Source organism: Balaenoptera physalus, assembly GCF_965194825.1.
Source record: "Balaenoptera physalus genome assembly, chromosome: 16".
In the NCBI taxonomy this organism is placed as follows: Eukaryota; Metazoa; Chordata; class Mammalia; order Artiodactyla; family Balaenopteridae; genus Balaenoptera; species Balaenoptera physalus.
The window spans coordinates 14,763,194-14,784,331 of record NC_138898.1 but is presented as its reverse complement, the minus strand read 5'-3'; the positions used below and the strand labels follow the sequence as shown (position 1 = coordinate 14,784,331).

General features: G+C 53.3%; 2 protein-coding genes across 3 annotated transcripts in view; both read left to right on the top strand.

The window, feature by feature from the left end:
- The first annotated feature begins 4,193 nt into the window (after positions 1-4,193).
- Positions 4,194-11,974, top strand: MMP9 (matrix metallopeptidase 9). Its single transcript, XM_082430166.1, has 13 exons — positions 4,194-4,434; positions 4,941-5,173; positions 5,539-5,687; positions 5,984-6,112; positions 6,201-6,374; positions 6,579-6,752; positions 7,522-7,698; positions 7,820-7,975; positions 8,944-9,229; positions 9,350-9,489; positions 9,906-10,056; positions 10,148-10,251; positions 11,659-11,974. The coding sequence occupies exons 1-13, from the start codon at positions 4,300-4,302 to the stop codon at positions 11,775-11,777; spliced, it is 2,127 nt and encodes a 708-aa protein (XP_082286292.1). The 5' UTR covers positions 4,194-4,299; the 3' UTR covers positions 11,778-11,974.
- A 100-nt stretch (positions 11,975-12,074) lies between these two features.
- The window catches only part of SLC12A5 (solute carrier family 12 member 5), a 42,098-nt gene continuing 33,034 nt past the window's right edge, over positions 12,075-21,138 (top strand). For both annotated transcript variants that reach the window (XM_082430092.1, XM_082430091.1), the window contains exon 1: positions 12,075-16,740. In XM_082430092.1, the coding sequence (XP_082286218.1) occupies positions 16,620-16,740 (121 nt within the window). In that variant the 5' untranslated portion in view covers positions 12,075-16,619. The remainder of the gene's footprint in view (positions 16,741-21,138) is intronic.

The window sequence follows — 21,138 nt, the reverse complement described above, 5'->3', positions numbered from 1 at the left end:
ATCCCCACCCCTGTACCTACTATGTGCTAAAAACTTGCAGTGTCTAATCTCATTGAATCCCTCCACAGCACTATGAAGTGAGGACTGTTCTCTTTCCCATTTTACAGATGAGGAAATGGAGGCAGAGAGAGGCAAAGTAACTTGCTTAAGGTCACACAGCCAGAAGGAGTAGGAGCTGGAACATGAACCCAGGAGGTCTGATTCCAAAGTCTATAATTCTATGACTTCCTATAGAAGGAGCTCAACACAGATAGTGGCAGGCGTTTTGGTATTATTATTATTAGGGCCTCTTCCGAGTCAGCATGGGAATTGCCAACACCCTGGGGCTAGGATAGTAGGTGTGTTTGTGGGTGGCGGGGAGGGAGCTTGATGATACTCTCCCCTCGGGCAATGTCTTGCAGCGCACAGGCCGCCATCCTGCTTTGTCCCAGACACCAGTGTCTTCCTCACATCCTGCCGGGGCCTCTCAGGCCCGGCTGCACCTCCCCTCTTGAGCAAGTTTGGGAGAAACAGGCTGGAGTTCCCCCAGTCTAGAGAGGGGGAGAGAATCCTCATCCCGTGAGGCTGACCTCTGTCTGGGGGCCTGGAGTTACTAATAGCAGCCTGCAGAGCTGTGTCATCCAGCTGGTGACTCAGGGCTCCAGGATCAGCCCCCTCCCCATCCTGATGGGGTCTCCACCTGGATGAAGGGCTTAGAGTCCAAGTTCTGACTCTAGACAGGGTTAGGGGGTGCGCACCTGGGGGTATACCCTGCTTTCCCAGTGCCTTGGCTAAACTCTCTTGTGGTGTTGGAAGGAGGGGCTGGGGGAAGTGGGGAAGGGATGTGGTGACAGAACCACTTCCTGCCATTGCTGTGTTGAAAGCCAAGCTCCCCCAAGTTCCCCTTCATGGGGGGTTGGGGAGCCCAGAGGTAAAGGAGGAAGTTGGGAGGTGGTGAGGAAAGGAGGGGTGAATTGACTCCAAGAATCAAGCTCTGGGGTTCCTGGCGGGGTGCCCTCTCCCTGCTCCACAGTTGGTAAAAACAGCCAGCTGGCCCAGAAGCAATCACAATTAGGGTAGCAGCAAGCACTTATTATCATGTGCCAGGCACTCTATATCTGTGAACTCATTTGATTCTCACAGCCCCATAAGGTAAGCACTATTATTGCCCCATTTTACAGATGGGAAAACTGGGGGCACTGACAGGTTATGTCAATGACTCAGATCACACAGTAAGTTGGTACCAGGGTGGAGACTTGAACTTCTCAGCTGATTTCCAGAGCACAGGCTCTTAGCTACCACTCCTTTCTGCCCTCCCCACTCTGTCTCTGGCTTGCTCTGTGACCTAAGAGAGGTAAATTCTCCACTCTGGGCCTCAGTTTCCTCATCTGCATGGTGGCGGTAATTGGAGTAGATAAGTTCACCTCCTTCTTGTGACGTTTGTCTCTCCATTACTAATTACTCATTCTATTTCTCCCCTACTGGACTTTCAGCTCCATGAGCTTGGGGACAAAGCCTATTTTGGCCACTACTATATTCCCAATTCTTAGCACAATGCCTGGCCCATAAAAACTCAACAAATATTTCTTGAGTAAATGGCCTTTAAGGGTTTGAAGATCATTATAAATGGCTTGAGTATATGATAAAAGTTTTGGACCCTTTACATAGAAAAATCAACATATATCAGTGATTCTCAGCTGGGGGTGATAGTGACCCTCCCACACACCCAGGGGACATTTGGTAATGTTTGGCAACATTTCTGGTTGTCATAACTGGCAGGGGGAGGTGCTACTGGTGTGGGGTAGAGGCTGGGGATTCTACCCAACATCCCACAATGATAGGATAGCCTCTCAAAACAAAGAACTATCTGGCCCCAAACAACAATACCGTTAAATTTGAGAAATGTGACATATGTACATAGATATGGCATTTTGTACAATTTATGGCAAATTGGGGGTGGTTCATGGATTCTCCTAGAGCCCATGTCTGCTACCAGATGAAGATCCCCTCGATTGGAGGGCCTCTTTGTTTCCATCTCTAAAATCATATTGCTCTATGATCCCATACTCTCAAGTCTGGAATACAGTTCCCAAGTCCCCTGTCCTAACCTCTGATTCCCCAAAGATCGGAGCCTCCTCTCTGATCTGAAGTTGGTGCAGAGGATTAGGAGAGAAGGGTTCCAGTTTTAAGTCTCCCCCCACCTCCACCCCCTGGTCATCTCATTTCCTGTAAACGGTACTAAAGGTGAAAAGCTTCAGAACCAGATAGCCCTAGGCCTGAGTCCTGAATCTGTTGTATTAACTCACTGTGTGATCATAGCCAAGCACCTTAACCACTCTGAATCTCTGTTTCCTCTTCTAAAAATGGGAAGGGTACTTAAACCTACCTCACAGAGTGGTGGGGATGAATTGAGATGCTTATGGGGAACTTAACACAGTACTCAACACAGTAAATCTCAAAGAATGCATTATTATTATGGTTCAGAGGTGAAGTGACTTGCCCAGGGTCACACAGCCAGGAGATGGCAGAGCTGGGAATGAAAACCAGAACTGTGTGACTCCAAAACAGGTATTCATTAATTCGTGCACTCTAGGGCTTCAATTTTCCCATAAAGGAAGTTAACTGTCTCCATCTCATAGACTGATTTATTAGATAAGCATATAAAGTGCCTGGCACATAGTAAGCCCTTTAAATACAGCTTGTCAAATTGTTGCTGTAGTCCTTCCCAAATAATGCTTTGAAGAAGGCAAATATAGATCCTGCCTCACACTGGCTGGTTGGGAAGAAGGGAGGGAGGGAAGATGCTTGTTATTGGCATAAGGGGTGATAATTGGGGCTGGCGCTTGTGCTGGGTTGAGCAGTTCTGGAGAAGTGAAAGGGCTTCCAGAGATCATCCCCACCCCCCTCCTGCTATTTTGCAGCCGAAGAGTCCAAAGCCCAGAGAGGGGAAGGCATTTACTCTAGTTCACACAGCAGATTAGAGTCCAAGACCCCGTCTCCTGATTCCAGGTCAGAATCATGGTCTTGGCTCAGATAATTAAAAGCGATCACAGCCATCTCTTGAATACTTGCAACATACACTGTCCTAAGTATTTTATGTGTTGGATCTCATTTTACCCTCACATCAATTTAGGGACAAAGGGCCCTTTTAAATTTATTTTTATTGTTTAGTTATTTATTTTTTGGAGTTCACATACATTTATTCAATTGACACCAGTGGGGAGTAGGGGGAGACAGGTTTTTCTTTTCTTCCACACAAACCGGAAGACAATTTCACACAGTTTCCCCAAGTGGGGAAGTCTAAATCAATGCACACCCAGTGGACAGAGAACGCAGATAGCAGCCCGCTGTCCAGATATTTGCACATAATTATAGGACCCCTGCCACAGGATGCGCCCTGGTCCACCACAACCCCACCTCTCCAGACCCTCCTCTCCCACCCCAACCTCATTGCCTTTAGCTACAGTAAATATCCCAGGGCCTGGGACATAGCAGACCGCTTAGGGGGCTGCTGGCCCTGGATGGCTGGACCCAGCCGGCCACGGGAAAAGGGTAAAGCTCAGAAGGGCTTTTTTTTACAGCTGAGGAAACAAACTCACAGTGGTGAAGACATTTGCCCAAGGCACTGAAGGAATGAAGCCATGTCTGCTGGCTTCCAGATGCCACAAACTCCCCCTTTTACTATCCTGAACCATCCAGCCTGTCGAAGACAGGGGGTTGTCCCCGTGGAATCCCCCGATTCCTGCCAAGCAGAGCCCATGCCTTCTGCTCTCAGGTGGAGCAGAGGAGGAAGATGAATCAAGGAAGGCTTCCAGGAAGAAGAGGACAGAGCCTGGGAGTGTAGGGAGGGGCCCACGAGGGGGTCTGACTGGGAAGGGGGATCATTAGGTTCAGAAAGAAGCCTCAGGGAATTTTCCATCCTTTTCTCTTAGGCTGACCACTTGGGGCCTTCAGATGGAGGGCTCAGGGAGTCCTCCAGCCGTGCCTCCCTCCCTCGCTCTCACACAGTTCTCACAAGCTCTGCAGTTTGCAAAACCCAATCCTTCCCCTATGGGCCTGTGGTTTCCTGTGGGTCTGGGGTCCTGCCTGACTCGGCAATGGGGACTGTGGGCAGGAGGGAGAGGGGGAGGTGGTGTAAGCCCTTTCTTTGCCTTCTCATGCTGGGACTGCCCAACACACACACCCCCCCCAACACACACCATTCCCTGAGTCAGCTCTCGCCCCGGCCTGTCGGGGAGGGGCGGGGTCACTGATTCATTTGACAGCACCTCTTTAAAGCCCCCACAAGGGCAGCTGCAGCCAGACACTGCTACCCTCACCATGAACCCCTGGCAGCCCTTGGTCCTGGCGCTCCTGGTGCTGGGCTGCTCTGCTGCCCCCAGACCACGCCAGCCCACCTTTGTGGTCTTCCCGGGAGAACTACAAAGCGATCTCACCGACAGGCAGCTGGCAGAGGTAGGCACACACTCCAGCCTAGAGTTGGGAAGGGCTGGCTAGGAGTCCCAGGAAGGACATGGGCTCTCAGAGGAGATACTTAGGGGCATGTTGGGGGGTGATGGGCACCTCTGGCGAACAGAGGTGTCCAGGCTCGGGCACTGGGATGCTCTGGACAGTGATTGCCAGGAATGGGCTAATGAGGGTTTCCTAGATGGGCAACGGGAAGTGGTGAAGGGGCATTGGAGGGTTCTGGAGTGGGGATGGGCTGGGGATGAACAGGGGTAAACCCTAGGAGGCCCTGAGGTAGGCATGGGCCAGGGGCATCCAGGGGTGGAAAAGAGCTGAGGATGTCTACAGGGAGGGGAGATTCTTGGGTGGGCACAGGCACTGGTATGCAGGGTACCCAGTCCTGGATACAACACCTTGTTGCTAGTCCCTGAGAGCCTGGAGGGATGGAGTCCTCACCCAGCAGGTCAGAGAAAGGAAGTCAGGGCTCTGGGATGTCTCTGCCCCCCCTTCCACAGGAATATCTGTACCGCTACGGCTACACTCATGTGGCAGAGATGAGCGAGGATGATCAGTCCCTGCGTCGGCCTCTGCAGCGTCTCCAGCGGCGCCTGGCCCTGCCAGAGACTGGCGAGCTGGACAGCACCACCCTGAATGCCATACGTGCCCCGCGCTGCGGCGTCCCAGACCTGGGCAGATTCCAGACCTTTGAGGGCGACCTCAAGTGGCACCATCACAACATCACCTACTGGTGCGAGGCTGGGCCCCCCGGGGGCGAGCGGGGCGTGGTGGGGAGAGGCCGTCCCGGTGGTCAACACGTCCCGTCTTAGGCCCATCCCTGGGTTTCACTAAACCAGGGATTTAGTGAGCCCAGGGCAAGCGGCTACACCTCTGGGCCTTCGTTCCCCCATGGGAAATGACCTCGCAGTCTGAGTCCTCCTGTCGGGGCCTTTGTGAGTGTCCAAAGAGAAAAATGCGTCTGAAAGTGCTTTAGAGCTGAAAGCGTGGAGCGCAGACAGCGTTGTGTATCTGAAGTTGCTGAGACACGGGGTGTCGCTGCTGCTCCGGATCCCGCCTCTCACTTCCGACCTCTAGCCTCCTGCCTTTCCCCTGCAGGATCCAAAACTACTCGGAAGACCTGCCGCGCTCCGTGATCGACGACGCCTTTGCCCGCGCTTTCGCGCTCTGGAGCGCGGTGACGCCGCTCACCTTCACTCGCGTGTACGGCCGTGAAGCCGACATAGTCATCCAGTTTGGTGTTAGGGGTGAGAACGCGAGAAGGGGAAAGCCAGGAGAATCTGAGAGGGGACAGAGGAGGGAGGACCTCGGAGAGAGTAGAGGGGGCCCTGGACCCGGATTTCTCTTGCTTGTCCGCGCAGCCCTGGCTGCCGCTCGCCCTTATGGCGCCCCCTGCTGACCGACACCTCACAGTGCGGGGACGCAAATCTTGGACAGCGGCTCCTAGGCTGGATTGCAGCCCGCACTCAGTCCAGCGCCCTTGGGCAGTGCACAACCTGCACAACCGTACGCGGCTAACTCTCTTCTCCACCTGCTTCTTCAGAGCACGGAGATGGGTATCCCTTCGATGGAAAGAACGGGCTCCTGGCACACGCCTTTCCTCCTGGCCAAGGCATTCAGGGAGACGCCCACTTCGACGATGAAGAGTTATGGTCTCTGGGCAAAGGCGTCGGTGAGATTCCTGAACCGCCCCGGTCCCCATTCCCTTCTCCTCTCACGCGCATCACCAGCCGCCCTGACCCCGTCTCCCTTTCCTGCAGTGGTTCCGACCTACTTCGGAAACGCAAAGGGCGCCACCTGCCACTTCCCCTTCACCTTCGAGGGCCGCTCCTACTCCGCCTGCACCACGGACGGCCGCTCCGACGACATGCTCTGGTGCAGCACCACGGCCGACTACGACACCGACAGCCAGTTCGGCTTCTGCCCCAGCGAGAGTGAGTACCCACCCTCCTCGAGGGTCCAGAACGCTAGGTTTTTACCCCAGCCTTGCCGCTAGTGCTGTGTGGCCTGCAAAGCACTGTCCTGTTCTCTGGGTCCGTTCCCCCGTTGTGAAAGGAGGCGAGGAGGGGTGGAGGACACAGGTGGCTTGTGGGTCAATAAACTCGTGGCGCCTTCGGGTAATCACGTGGGCCTCCCAGGACTCTACACCCAGGACGGCAATGCGGACGGCAAGCCCTGCGTTTTTCCGTTCACCTTTGAGGGCCGCTCCTACTCTGCCTGTACCACCGACGGTCGCTCGGACGGCTACCGCTGGTGCGCCACCACCGCCAGCTATGACCAGGACAAGCTCTATGGCTTCTGCCCGACCCGAGGTACCTCTGCCCCACCTACCTGATTCAGCCTCGCCCCCTAATTCCGCGTCGGTCCCCGAGCGTGGCTCTTCCACCCATCAGTCTGTCCTTCTACTCCTAGTCGGTCCTCAGGACAGCCGTGACTCTGGCCGCCATCACCACGGCTCCTCCCCCTGCCTTCCTATTGCTGCCGCCGCATTCGCGGAGGGCTCGCCTTATAACCCTGCTTGCAGCCTCTCCCTGGGCCTCTGATCCTCAGGCCCCGCCCACCAGTCTAGCCTGGTCTCCGCTGTGTGCGGCACCACGCCCCCTAAGCTTTTTTTTTTTTTTTTAATTTATTTTATTTTTGGCTACGTTGGGTCTTTGTTGCTGTGTGCGGGCTTTTCTCTATTTGCGGCGAGCGGGGGCTACTCTTCCTTGTGGTGCGCGAGCTTCTCACTGCGGTGGCTTCTCTTGTTGCGGAGCACCGGCTCTAGGTGCCGGGGGCTTCAGTAGTTGCAGTACGCGGGCTCAGTAGTTGTGGCTCGCGGCTCTAGAGCGCAGGCTCCGTAGTTGTGGTGCATGGGCTTAGTTGCTCCGCGGCATGTGGGATCTTCCCGGACCAGGGCTCGAACCCGTGTCCCCTGCCTTGGCAGGCGGATTCTTAACCACTGTGCCACCAGGGATGCCCCCCCCCCCCCACAAGCTTTTAAAATAGGCCTCCAAGTGTCTCTCTCTCCATGATTGGCCCGCCCCTGGGTCTTTATTGGACCCACCCACTTGGCTCACCGGAGGCCCTGGGTCTCTCTAGTTGACGCGACGGTGACCGAGGGCAACTCGGCGGGGGAGCTGTGCGTCTTCCCCTTCATCTTCCTGGGCAAGGAGTACTCGGCCTGCACCAGAGAGGGCCGCCGTGATGGGCAGCTCTGGTGCGCCACCACCTCCAACTTCGACAGAGACAAGAAGTGGGGCTTCTGCCCGGATCAAGGTGGGCATGGTTCTGAGATTCCCAGGCTGGGACCTCAGCCAGGGCAGTAGTGTCCGGGAGGGATGGCCGGGGCTGGGAGCTCGGCTCAGGGCTCACGTCTCAGGCTCCCTCTTTTGTCCAGGATACAGCCTGTTCCTTGTGGCGGCGCACGAGTTTGGCCACGCGCTGGGCTTAGATCACTCCTCCGTGCCAGAGGCGCTCATGTACCCCATGTACAGCTTCACTGAGACGCACCCCCTGCATAAGGACGATGTGCAGGGCATCCAGCATCTGTATGGTGAGGGTGTGGGGCAGGGACGGAGGGAGGAGAGGGAAAGGCTGGGCTCTGCCGGCCGCGAGTACCCCGAGAATGTGGAGGAGGGGAAAGTTAGGACCCCCAACATCTATCTTCTGGAGACCCTGGCCAATGGGTACAATTGTTGCCAGGTCAGTGCTTGGAGATGGTGATAAAGAGCCCAGACTCTAGAGTGAGACAGACATAGGTTCAAAAGCCAGTCCAGCCACTTCCTGGCTAGATGACTTTGGATATGTTACTTCACCCCTCAACTTCCTCATCTGTAAAGTGAGGCTAACAGCTGCCTCATGGTGTTGTTAGGAGGCTTAAGTGAGCTAGAATAATGCCTGGCCTATAGTAAGCACCATATAAGTGTTTGACATTTTTATTATTATCACCACTTATTATCATTAGTATATTTCCTCATTAAAAATGGGGATATTAAAGAATCTACTTCATAGTTTTTTTTCCTGAAGATCAAACAAGCTAATGTGAATTTTTTAAAATATAAATTTATTTATTTTTGACTGCGTTGGGTCTTTGTTGCCATGCGAGGGCTTCAGTAGTTGTAGCACGTGGGCTCAGTAGTTGTGTCACACGCGCTTAGTTGCTCCACAGCATGTGGGATCTTCCCGGACCAGGGCTCAAACCCGTGTCCCCTGCACTGGCAGGTGGATTCTTACCGCTGCGCCACCAGGGAAGTCCCTAATGTGAGTTTATAAAGCTCCTAGCACTAAGTTTGGCATTCAGGTTGAGAGCTCAAAAAACACTTCTCTCTCAGCAGCCTGGGGATGGGGGTGAGTATGTGAAAGGAAGAGGCCTGCCCAGGGTTGGGGGGAGGCAGGGTCCAGCGTCTAGAGTGCGGAGAGTGAGCGCCAAGGGCCTCACTGGTAGGCTTTGGGGGAGCAGACAGTCCATGGGCACAGCGCTCCGTAGGAACAGGGGCTGTCTCATGCGGTGTCTCTTTTTAGGTCCTCGCCCCGAACCTGAACCACAGCCTCCAACCACTGCCACAGCTGAACCGCAGCCCACCGCCCCTCCCACGGTCTGCGCCACGGGGCCTCCCACTGCCCCCCCCTCAGAACGCCCCACTGCTGGCTCCACAGGCCCCCCTTCCGCTGGCCCCACGGGTCCTCCCACTGCTGGCCCTTCTGCGATCCCTACAAGGTCCCTGGATCCAGCGGACGATGTCTGCAACGTGAACATCTTCGACGCCATCGCGGAGATCGGGAATCGCCTTTATCTCTTCAAGGATGGGTGAGGGGCAGGGGCTGTGAGGTTTCGGGAAGGGGCTTGGAGGCGGGACCTGCCTGTGTCTCCCCGCCCACTGACCTTGTGTTCAAGGTTCAGTGCCAGCCGTTCCCTTTTCTCGTCCAGGAGGTACTGGCGACTCTCTGAGAGCGGGGGACGCCAGTTGCAGGGTCCTTTCCTTATCAAGAACACGTGGCCTGCGCTGCCCCGCAAGCTGGACTCCGCTTTTGAGGATCCGCTCACGAAGAAGATTTTCTTCTTCTCTGGTTAGTTTCCTCCTTTCTTCCTTCCCTATCCGCCCCGCCCCCCCAAACACCACACACACACACACACACACACACACACACACACACACACACACACACACACACACACACACACACACACACACACACACCCCAACCTAGAAGGACCAAGAGACCGAGGACAATTCATAAAACGTCTTGTGTGCATTAGAAAAAGACGCCCCCTTCTGGCGGATACAATTTAGCAAATTTAGCAGGGGCTGAATTTCAGCCCTCCTCACCGCACCCTTGCACAATCGTACCGAGAGGCTCTGCTCCTTGGGCACACAGACTGCGGGCACGCCGGGCGCGGAAAGGCCTCGCTGCGTTCTCCCTCTTGATATTCAAGGAGAGTATATGCCCCGCCCCCAGACCGATGTAACCCTTCTCTCCTGCAGGGCGCCAAGTGTGGGTGTACACAGGCGCGTCGGTGCTAGGCCCAAGGCGTCTGGACAAGCTGGGCCTGGGCCCAGAAGTGGCCCAAGTCACCGGGGCCCTGCCGCGCGCCGGGGGTAAGGTGCTGCTGTTCAGCAGGCAGAGCTTCTGGAGGTGAGAGTCCCGGGACCGCCGGCAGGGGGAGCCCAGGCGCCATCCGACTGCCCGCCGGCTCAGCAACTGTCTCCTCGCTGCCGTCCTGCAGGTTCGACGTGAAGACACAGAAGGTGGATCCCCGGAGCGCCACCCCAGTGGACCAGATGTTCCCCGGGGTGCCCATGAGTACTCACGACATCTTTCAGTACCAAGGTGAGGGATGAGGATGAGGGTCGGGGGAGCATCCCTCCCTGAGACACCTCCCACGGTAGGTTCCCCTGCCTTAGTGATTGGTCAAATTCTGAGAGCGAGAAAGAAGAAGCCCGTGGAGATTGAGGCAAATGCCCCAGCACAGGTGAGTTCCCTATAGAGGCAGGGATCTTACCAGATCATTCAGGGACACAGGGGCACAACCAGAACTAGGACCCAGATTTCCTGTCTCCCCAGCTGAAAGCCCTTTCCCCTACAAGTACAGGACACCTGGTTTGCATGGAGGCTCATTCCTTTATTAGACAATATTTATCAAGTGCCTATAATGTGCCAGGCACTGTGCTGCCACTGGGGATACAGTGATAAATAAGACAGTTCATAGCTGTGTGTCTTTGGGCAAGTCACTGCTACTCACAGAGCCTCAGTTTCCCCATCTGTAAAATGGGGGTGGTAGCTGGAGTTACACTTGCTTTCTCTTTCTCACTGCTCACCTCCAATCAGCTGACAAGTTCTGTTGACTCAGCCGCCAAAATATTCACAAGCTCCTCTGCAAACACCCTAGTCCAAGCCATACTGGTTGTCCAATACCTTTAATATATTCTGTGAGAGTAGGGAGGGGCTAGGAGTGGAGGGCGATGGTTTTGTGGGTGACTCTAGACCCATTCCAAGGTCAAAGAAATTAACATGACCTGATCTGACCCCCTCCCCCCTCCTCATCCCCTCCCACTACTCCTGTCATTCCCTTTGCTCTGCTCCACTCACACCAGCCTCTGGCTGTTCTCTGAACACATCAAGGTCATTCCCAGCTTAGGGCCTTTGTGCCAGTTGTTCCCTCTGTCTGGAAGGTTTTCTCCCCAGATTGTCACTGGGCTGCCTCCCTCTCATCCTTTAGGTCTCAGCACTAAGGCCACCTCTTTGGAGAGGCCTTCTCTGACCCTCATTATCTATTCACTTGCTCACTCGCTTTTAATATTTCCTCCATCGCTTTCTCCATTGTCAAAATCAGTCTCATTTATTTATGCATTTGCTTGTTAATTGTCAGTCTTACCCCACTAGGGTGTAAGCACCAAAAGAACTGAGGTCATGCCTGCATTTTTCCTCTGCTGTATCCCCAGTGCCTCTAACAGTGCTTGGCACGATAAATATTGTTGGATGAATGAATGGGATTTGTTGAATGAATTGTTCTGAGTATCAACTGTGTGCCAGGCTCTGTGTCAGTGCTTTGGACAAGGAGGTCTGTGCCCTCCAGCATCTCTGTGGGGGGCAGGGTGGGGATACAGGTGTCCTATGAAAACCTTGGAAAGATCTCGAAAGGGCAGGAGGGATGATTGTAAAGATCTCACTCCCGTTTCTGTATGTGTATGTGGGAAGGTTGGAATCACCCCTCTTGGTCCTGCCTTTCCCTTGCAGAGAAAGCTTACTTCTGCCAGGATCGCTTCTACTGGCGCGTGAGTTCCCGGAATGAGGTGAATCAGGTGGACTATGTGGGCTATGTGACCTTTGACCTCCTGCACTGCCCGGAGGACTAGGACTCCCCAGCCTGCTTCAGCGCTGCAGTGGGAGCCCCCACAGGGACCATCCCGATAGGGAATGAGCCAGTCTGCCGGATCCAAACTGGTGGGTCTGTTCTGAAGGACAAGGAGAAGGGGAGGTGGGCTGGGCCCTCTCTTCCCACCTTCTTTTTTTGTTGGAATGTTTTTAATAAACGTGGATTCTTTAACCTTTAGGAGCAGATTTATGTATGTATTGTACGCATGCACGCATGTATGTATGTAACCAACAGAGGGCTTACTATGCGCCAGGCAATGTTCTAAGCACTTCATAAATATTAACGTTCAATCCTTCCTATTAGGAAGGTATAATGTAATTACTCCTATTTTATAGCCGAGGAAATGGCCGACCTATTATTCATTCATCAAACATTTATTGAGCCCTTACATGGAGCCAGGCCCTGTGCCGGGCACTGGGGATAGAGAAATGAGTTAGACTATGTTTCTATCCTCAACGACCTCTCAGTGGTCCTCAAATTTTCGGGTGCATGAGAGAGTCCTCAAAACTTGCTTAAAATGCAGGCTCCGGGCTCTAGCCCCAGAGAGTCCAGCTTAGTTACAAGGGTGATGATTCTGTGGCTGGTAGAGATGGGGTCACACTTGGAGAGTGTGCAGCGTGTGACCCTTTTTCTAGAATAATGGCGCACATGCGCGCACGTGTGTGTGTTCGTGTGTGTGATTCTGCAAGGTGTGGTTGAAGTCAGGAAACATTTCCCAGCCAAGATGACATGTGAACTTGAACTGAATCTGGAAGGGTGAGCAAGAGTTTCTTCTTGCGCAAGGAAGACTATCTTCTTCGAGGATAATTTACCAAGAACTATTAAACCTAAAAACGTTCCCACTCTCTAACCCTCACCCATGTGTGCACAAAACAACACCTAGAAGGATGTGAATTGCAGCATTGTTCATAGAATGAGAAACTGGCAACAACCTAAGTGCGCAGAAGCAAGGCAGTGGATAAATAAAATACGGATTATATACATGATGATAGGAACTACCCCTAGCAAGGCACTGACTAGGTGCCGGGCACTGTTGCACGTGCTTTATGTGCGTTAACACAGCCAATCCTTAAAACAACCCTATGAGACAGGTACTACTCTTACCTTAGAGGTACTATTACTATTGCTATCACTCCCTCCCCCTGCTTTATAAATGAGGTAACTGTGGCACAGAATTACACAGCTGACCTGCAGTCTCCTAGCTGGTGAGTGGTGACCTTGGGATTGGAATGTGAGCTCTTGGGGTAAATGCTGGGAGGAGAGAAAAAGCAAGGGGGCGTTTGGGGGAACTAGAATTGGCTCAGAACTCTAGTATGTGGTTTGAGCAGAGAGGATTCTGGAATGGTTGAGATAGGAATGGTGGTGTGGGCTAGATGAGAGAAGGTCGAAGTGGCAGGCTGAGGAGGATGGATTTGACCCTCCAGGATGGCAGAGGGACTTGACTGAAGGGTCGGGGCAGGTGAGTGGAGGTGATGGGCTTGGTCAGCTTTGATCATCTTCCACACCCGGGGCCCAGGTGGGAGTGTAAGGAGGGGTTCAGGGAACTTCCTCCTAAGCTTCCTGTGGGTGGGGCCCCTCTCCCTTAACTCACCCATTTCTCACTCAGGAATGACCCACTTCCACTGGCATACAAATGTTCCTTAATATGGCTTGTTTAAAATCCCTCTAGACCCCTGTCTCTCAGTTCTGTTCCATTTCTCTACTCCCCACCCCCATCCACAGGAAAACTTCCCCAAAGTACGGTTTCTACTCACTGTCTCCCATTCTCTTCTCAGTCATTTGCAACCTGGCTCCCACTCCACTCCTCCACTGAAATGACTCTCTTCAAAGCCACCTGTGATCTTCCTGTAGCCCGATACAGTGGGTACTTCTCTGGGCTCATTCCATACCATCTCTCGGCTTTTTTGACCCAGTGGATAATGCCCTTCTTCCTGAAATTTTTCTTCACTTGGTCTCTGGGTCACCCCTTCCTCCTGATTCTCCTCCCCTCTCGCTAGCTGGATCTCCCTCTTTCCAACCTTTAAATGATGGTGTGCCCTTGTGCTCTATCCTTGGACGTCTTTGCTGTGTACACGCATTCCCTGTGATCTCGTCTAGCCCTGCAGCTTTACACAGCACCTCTCTGCTAAAGACTCCGAAATTTACATCCCCAGCCTTATCCTCTCCCCTGAGCTCCAGAATCAGATGTTCGACTGCCACCTCCGCATGATCCTTAGGTGCCGAAGAGATATCTCAGTATATCGGGTCCACCTGAGCTCTTGGGCTCCACCTTCCAAATATACTCCTCCATCGGTTGTCCCCACCTTAATAAAAGACGACGTCATCTGCCCTCAATCGAGCTTAAAACCTAATCAGTCCTAAAATCTAGGGATCTGTTAAACTCCTTTTTCTGGCACAGGGTTTCTCAACCTCGGCACTATTGACAATTTGGATCAAATTATTCTTTGTTGTGGGGGACTGTCCACACATTGTAGGATGTTTGATGTCTTCCTCCAGGAGGTAGTGGGATCCGTGGACAGATGCTGGACCCATTCAGGGTCAGTCTCCCTCCCTCTATCACGGGCCCTAACATGGCGACAGAGTGCAGGGAGGCGACGGTGAATCTGTGGCTCGTGGCTGGCAGTCTTGGTGTAGGACTAGATGGCACAGGTGGCCTCTACCAACTAGATGCAGTGCCACCCTCCTCCAGACAACAAAAACGTCTCTGAATATTGCCAAACCTTCCCTGGTGGGCAAAACTGCCCCGAGTTGAGAACCATTGCTCTAATGTAACAAACATTCAGACAGCTTGACCCGCCATAAGTGTACATTTCAACAAACTGAACACGACTGTCTAACCAGCAACCAGATCAAGAAACAAAACATTCTTAGCACCCTAAAAGCCCCCTCATGCCCCTTTTTAATCACTACCCCTTCATCCCAAGAGTTACCACCATTACTTCTAACAGCTTAAAGATAGATTTTGACTATTTTTTACTTGATTTAAATTGTATTTTCCAGTCTATACTCTTTTGTGTCTGGCTTTTTTAAAAAAATAAATTTATTTTATTTATTTATTTTTGGCTGTGTTGGGTCTTTGTTGCTGCACGCGGGCTTTCTCTAGTTGTGGTGAGCGGGGGGCTAGCTCGTTGTGGTGCACGGGCTTCTCATGGCGGTGGCTTCTCTTGTTGCGGAGCACAGGCTCTAGGCCCGCGGGCTGCCGTAGTGGCACATGGGCTCAGTAGTTGTGGCTCGCGGGCTCTAGAGCACAGGCTCAGTAGTTGTGGCACACGGGTTTAGTTGCTCCGCGTCATTCGGGGTCTTGCCGGACCAGGGCTCACACCTGTGTCCCCTGCATTGGCAGGTGGATTCTTAACCACTGCGCCACCAGGGAATTCCCTGTGTCTGGCTTTTATTCCATGTTATATCTGTGAGATTTATCCATATTGTTTGTGAATTATAGACTGTTCATTCCCACTACTGTTTTCACTGTATTCACATACCATTACTTATTTGCCCATTTTACTGTTTATGGTTACTTGGGTAGTTTCTGATTAGAGGCTATTACAAATAATGCTGCTGTGAACATTCTTGTAAATGTCTTCTGGTGAACATGGGCAGCCATTTCTTTGGGGCATATACCTCGGAGTGGAATTGCTGAGTAGACAGGTATGTATAAGTTCAGCTTTAGCTGACAGAACAATCTCCCCAAGTGGTGATGCCCATCTATACTCCCACCGGCAGCGCATGAGAGTCTAGGAGTCCTCCGTGACTCCTCTTTCCTTTACATGCAATGTCCAATCCAGCAGCAGGTCCTGTAGGTTCTACTTCCAAAATGCATCTGGAATTGGACAACTGCCACCACCCTAGCCCGGCTATCATCACCTCTTACCTGGGGTTTGCAGGAGCCTCCTAATTGACTCCCAGCTTCCACTCCTGCCCTTAGTTGAGTCTTCACTCAGCAGCCATCATTCCCCTACTCAAAAAGTTCCCATGACTTCCCTTGTAGATTAGAAAAGAATCCAGACTCCTCCCTGAAGCCTTCAAGAGACCATCGATCTGCCCTCCTCTCCTCCCTCATCTCCATCACTCTACTCTCCGTTCACTCTGCTCCAGACACGCTGGCCTTTTTGCTGCTCCCTGAACAGTCCAGGCTTCTTTTCACCCCAGGGCCTTTGTACTTGCTATTTTCTCTGCTAGAGAGCTCTTCCCCCAGATCTTTGCTTAGCTGGCTCCTTCTCATCAGTGAGGGCTCGGGTGAAATATCACATCTTCTGAGAGGTCTTCTTAGACCATCCCCTAAAGTAGTCCTTCCCCCTAGTCATTACCCCTTGGCCCTACTTTTTCTTCTTGACATAAACCACAGTCTCAAATTATCTTGTCTATGCGTTTGCTCACTTGTAATCTTTCTCCTCTCACTCATTAGAATTTGAGCCACACGAGGGCAGGAAGCCAGTCGATCTCATCCAGTGCTGTATCAGTACCTAGCACCAAAGCCTCAAACACAGGCGCGCTATCAAGATGTGCTGAATGAGTGAATTAAACCCAGGTGTTTAGGAGACCCCAGCCGAGGAGGGACCGGGCTCCTGGTGCACGGGCGGCTCTCAGCAGCAGGTTGGATCCTCAAGCGCTTCCAGTGGAATTGACAGCCCAGGGCCTCAAAGCGCAGTGGCCAGATACAGAGGCGCAGCACAGCGGGCACTAGGACCCGGCGCGGCGCCGCGTCCGGCGCGGGGCGGCCGGCGGGGATGGGGGAATACGCTCTTTCTGCCTCCTGGAGCCCGGCTGCGGCCACTTGTGCGATCCGGGCCCGTACCGCGGCCGTCCGGCTCCTTTCCGCACCATGAGCCGCAGGTTCACTGTCACTTCGCTGCCCCCCGCGGGGCCTGCCGGGACCTCTGACTCGGAGTCCCACCGGCATTCAGCAGCCGATCTCGGTCGCCTCTCAGGGGAAGACGCCAAAGGTAGAGGCCGCAGGGGGCGGGGCCTGCCGGAGTGGGGCGGGGCGAGATAAGGGGAGGGGACACGGTGGGCGGGTCTTCTGTTGGGAGGGGTGGGACCAGGACTGGTAGGCAGAGGGTCCCAGCCGAAGGCCAGAAAAGGGAGAGGAGGTGGAACCTAGGGAACTGGGGGAAGGCTGAAGGGAAATGATGAAGGGAGGGACCACATTGAGGTGGGAGGGGACACAGGGAAGAGGGTGGGGCTAGAGGCGAAGGGGCGGATCTTATAAAGAAGCTAGGGTCCAGGGGGCTGGGCCGGAGCGCAATAAAGGGGCGGGGTCATCTCGGGTAGGGGGCGGGACCAGAGGGGGAGAAGGTGGAACCAGGGAAAGGGAGGGCCGTGTGCATCCACAGCCAATGGGTGGAGGCAGGACTATCTCGTTTTGGGGGCAGAAAAGGGCGGGACCAGAGACGAAGGGGTTGGGCTAGTAGTATAGGGGTGGAGTTGAGGGCGGGAGGAAACATGAGTCCGGGTCGCTAGGTCTCCAATCCTCAGTCACCCAGGAGGCGTCGCGGACAGCGCCTGGGGATCCCGGGAAGAAGACAGGAGAATGAGAAATTTGGACCCCGCGCCGCTAGATCCTGGCAGGATTCCGTGGGCACTCTAGTCCCGTCCCTGGGGGATTCACTTAGCTCCTTCTACTCCAGCTCCACAAGCGGTGGGTGGAGCGAGCTCAGGCTGTTCTGGGGGCGTCTTCCTGGAGGGCCCACTGCAGTGATCTTGTAATGGAAGTTACATGCAGGGTACAGAAGAGAGAGGAGGGAAGGGATCGTTCTAGGCTTCGGTGAAGAATTAGCATCCTGGATGCACACGCAGTCTTCTCCGCAGGGGCCACTTGTCAGAGGTCCCCTGCCTGACTCTGGGCCCCTCAGGTCTGGAAGGAACGTGGAGAATTCGCTTGAAGTGGCCCCAGCGCGGGGAGGAGGAAGAGCCTCCCCGGGCCGCCAGGGGTCGCTGCTGAGCCGCAGGTGAGCTCACCCTGACCCCAGCAAAACTAAGCACCAAAAACCCTTTAGGGGTTTATTTGGTGAACCTCTGCATTGGATAGATGACCAAACTGAGGCCTATATTTCAGCATGGCTCCAATCCCGTGAACCAACCGCCTCCTGGACGTTGTCATTCAGATTTTTGGGGGCTCTTTCCTTTCTTCATCTTTCCCATAATCTGTCTGCCCCTTTTCTCATTTTCAGGAATGCCTTACCATTCTTACAGATTTAAAAGTCAGAGCTCTAGAAGCCATTCTCAACGCCCCCTTTTCTCTTCCCACCAGATCTGATTGGTCCTCATGTCTTGGCCACTTCACCTTCAAAACTTAGCCTGAATCTGGCCACATCTCTCCTCCTGTCATCATCACCCTGGTCCAAACCTCCATCATCTCTCACGTGGCCATGACCACAGCCTCCTCACTGGTCTGCCTGCCTCCAATCCTGTTCACACCACACAACCCCCCCCGCCCCCCATCACTTGTAGGATAAATGGCAAACCCTTTAGTCTGTCATTCAAACCCTTCCCTCATCTGCTCCTGGTATACCTGTCCGTGTCCTTCTCCCACCTCCATTAGCCAGGGAAACTCCTCCTCACTCTGTAAGTTATAGCTCATTTAACCTTTTCTGAAAATCTTTTTCACGTTCCCTCACTTCCAGGCAGAGGCAGACATTCCTCTTCTGCCCGCCCACTGCACTATTATAGCACATGTCCCAATGGATGGAAGTTATTTACTTGTGTGTCTCCTACATCTCAAGGGCAGGGACCACATCCTTTTAACTTTGTTTCCGAGTACCAAGCCCACAGCCTGGCACTTAGTAGGTGCTTACTGCTCATCAGATGAGAGGGGGAGTGGCTGTAGACTCCTGCTTCCCCTACCCTTGCCTTCTCTCCTGTCATTCCCCACCCCCTGGCCTGAGAATAAGATGGCTCGCTCTCTTATCCCAAGGTGACTGTTCCATCTTCCCATTCCCATTTCCAAGCTCTTGCATAATGAAGTAAAATACGGCTCCCAGTGTTGGGTGTGCAGGTGTGTGTGCAAATTGGAGGTGAATCTGGAACACTGTGGGCTTGTGGCAGAGGCGGTGTGTGTGTGTCTTTGCATGTCTTGAGGGAGAAGCATCCCACGCTAGCTCTGGTGACCTGTGGGGCAGTCAGTGAGTCAGTGCTTACGTGTGTCATTGTATGCCAGTGTGTTGATTGGCATGTTGATGTGTGTATTTCTGTGTCTATCTGTGGGATGGGTACCTGTGTGCATGAGTTTACTGAAGTTCCATCTTGAGAGTAATTCGGGGATTTTTAACCTCTTAGGCCCTGAGACAGCCTCCAGCACCTCTCCTTGGTAGGTCGCTACATGGGGAAGTGCACAAGAGCTCCCTAGGGGAATGTAAAATCTGCTGGTATCTTTCCCACAGCTGTTTTTGTGCCAGTGCTCTGGCCCCAGGGGGATGCTCTCCCCACCTGTTGTCATCACCCAGGCCCCTTAGGGAGAGATGGCAGCATGTGGAAGGTGGGGGAAGGGTTGGGGGAGGTTTTGTAGGTCATTTACATACAAGTGTTATCTTTCATTCTGGACCCAGGGAGTGGAGTTTGACCCTGGAGGTGCTTCCTGCTGCCAGGAGATCAGCTATAGATGGGAATGCGACTTACAGGGGAGGAAAGAAGCAAGTCAGAAGGTGATCCTTGAATCTACCACTAACACTGGGGGGCAGCCCACATGCCTCAGTTGCCTCATTTGTACCATGGGAAGATCGATGGTGACTTGGCTGGATAGAATTGAAACTGGGACCAACTGTTACAGTTCTGAGCTACTCCCCCATCCCTTTGCACCACTCCCTGCTGTGCCTCAGTTTCTCATAGAGGAAGACAGGGCACTGGGAAGAGAGCTGGGCCTGGTTAAGACTAACAGGAGTTGGGATGTGTCCCCATGGAGTGAGAGGGAGCCAACTTATGCTAGGGGGATGGAGCGAGACCACAATGCAGCCTATCCACTCTCTAGCACAGCCACTGTGATGTGGCCTTGGGCACATTGCTTCCCCTCTCTGGGCCTCAGTTTCCCCATCTGTAGTATAAAGAAGTTGAACAGGAAGCTACCTGAGGGTCCTTCTAGCCATAAAAATGCTCAGATTCTTTGATGATCTAGAAGGGTGATGTTCTCTACCTCCCCCATACCCAAACCTCATGTTTCAGTCTCTTTATCTGTAAATTGGGAAGAATGACACTGAATTATTGGTAAAAATACCTGATCTGGAGATCTCCAGCCTATCCAAGGAGTTCTCCAGTCACCCACTCCTCAAGCCAGGACTCAGAACCTCACGGCCCACTACCTCAGCCCAAGGTGAGCCCTGGAAATCTCCATGGCAACAAACTGGTTATGAACGGGGCTGTAGTTGCCATGGTGATGGGCTGCTCTCTCTCTCTCTCTCTCTCTCTCTCTCTCTCATCCCCCTCATCTCCCCTCCCCTCTTCTCAATGAACCAGAGCGATCTACGGGCACCAGCTCTCCAGGTGGGGTGGGGATGGGGGTGGGTACAGTGAGAAAGGGGTCCTGATTGAGAAAGAAGGAAGCCGGGCTGAATCTGTAGAGGAATGGGGGGCTGTTGGGGTGCCATTTCCATGGTGACAGGGCTGCAGCCTGTTAATTAAGCCCCCGGTTACCACGGAGACGATGGTGGTTGATGTGTCTGCTGCGAGCCCTGTGTGTATGGGGTGTGCTCTGTGCCGGACTCGTCAATTCACTGCAAGGGTCTGGGGTCTGGAGGACGGGGCCTGCAGGTGGGGGAGAGAAGAGTGAAGAAAGGAGTTCAGGGCCTTGGCTCCATGAGGCCAGAGCTGGGGGTAGGTGGGTTAGGCCGTGGGGCTAATGATATAGAGACAAAGATGGATGGGGATTAAGCCATAAGGAGGAACACTGTGCCTGCCTTTCATGGAAAGAGGACCCAGTCAGGTGGCTCCAGTTTCTTCCAGACAGCTCCTTGTCCTGATTCAGTGGCTGGGGCCCTGGGCTGCAGGTCAGGAAGCCAGATTCTAGTCCCCAATCTGCCACAAGTTCACCTCATGGAGAAAATTTGTACCTTTCCATTTCTAGACTCCAATTTCCCCATAAATGAGGACTGACTAAAAAAATAACTTACAAAGTTCCTTCCAGTTCCCAAATCCTGATATTTAAGAGGCAGCTTCCCTGACCTTTTTTCTCTCTGAGAAGCATAAGGTGGGAGGGGAGAGGAATTTTAGAGACTCAGAGTTTAGAAATAAGACCCTGCCCAGCTCTGCATCTCGTGATACTTTAATGAGAAGATTCTTCTGGCCCTAGATCTTCCAAGGGCTCTGGGTGGGGAAGCGGTGCTGAGCTGGCAGCCATGTTCCTGGGGCTCAGA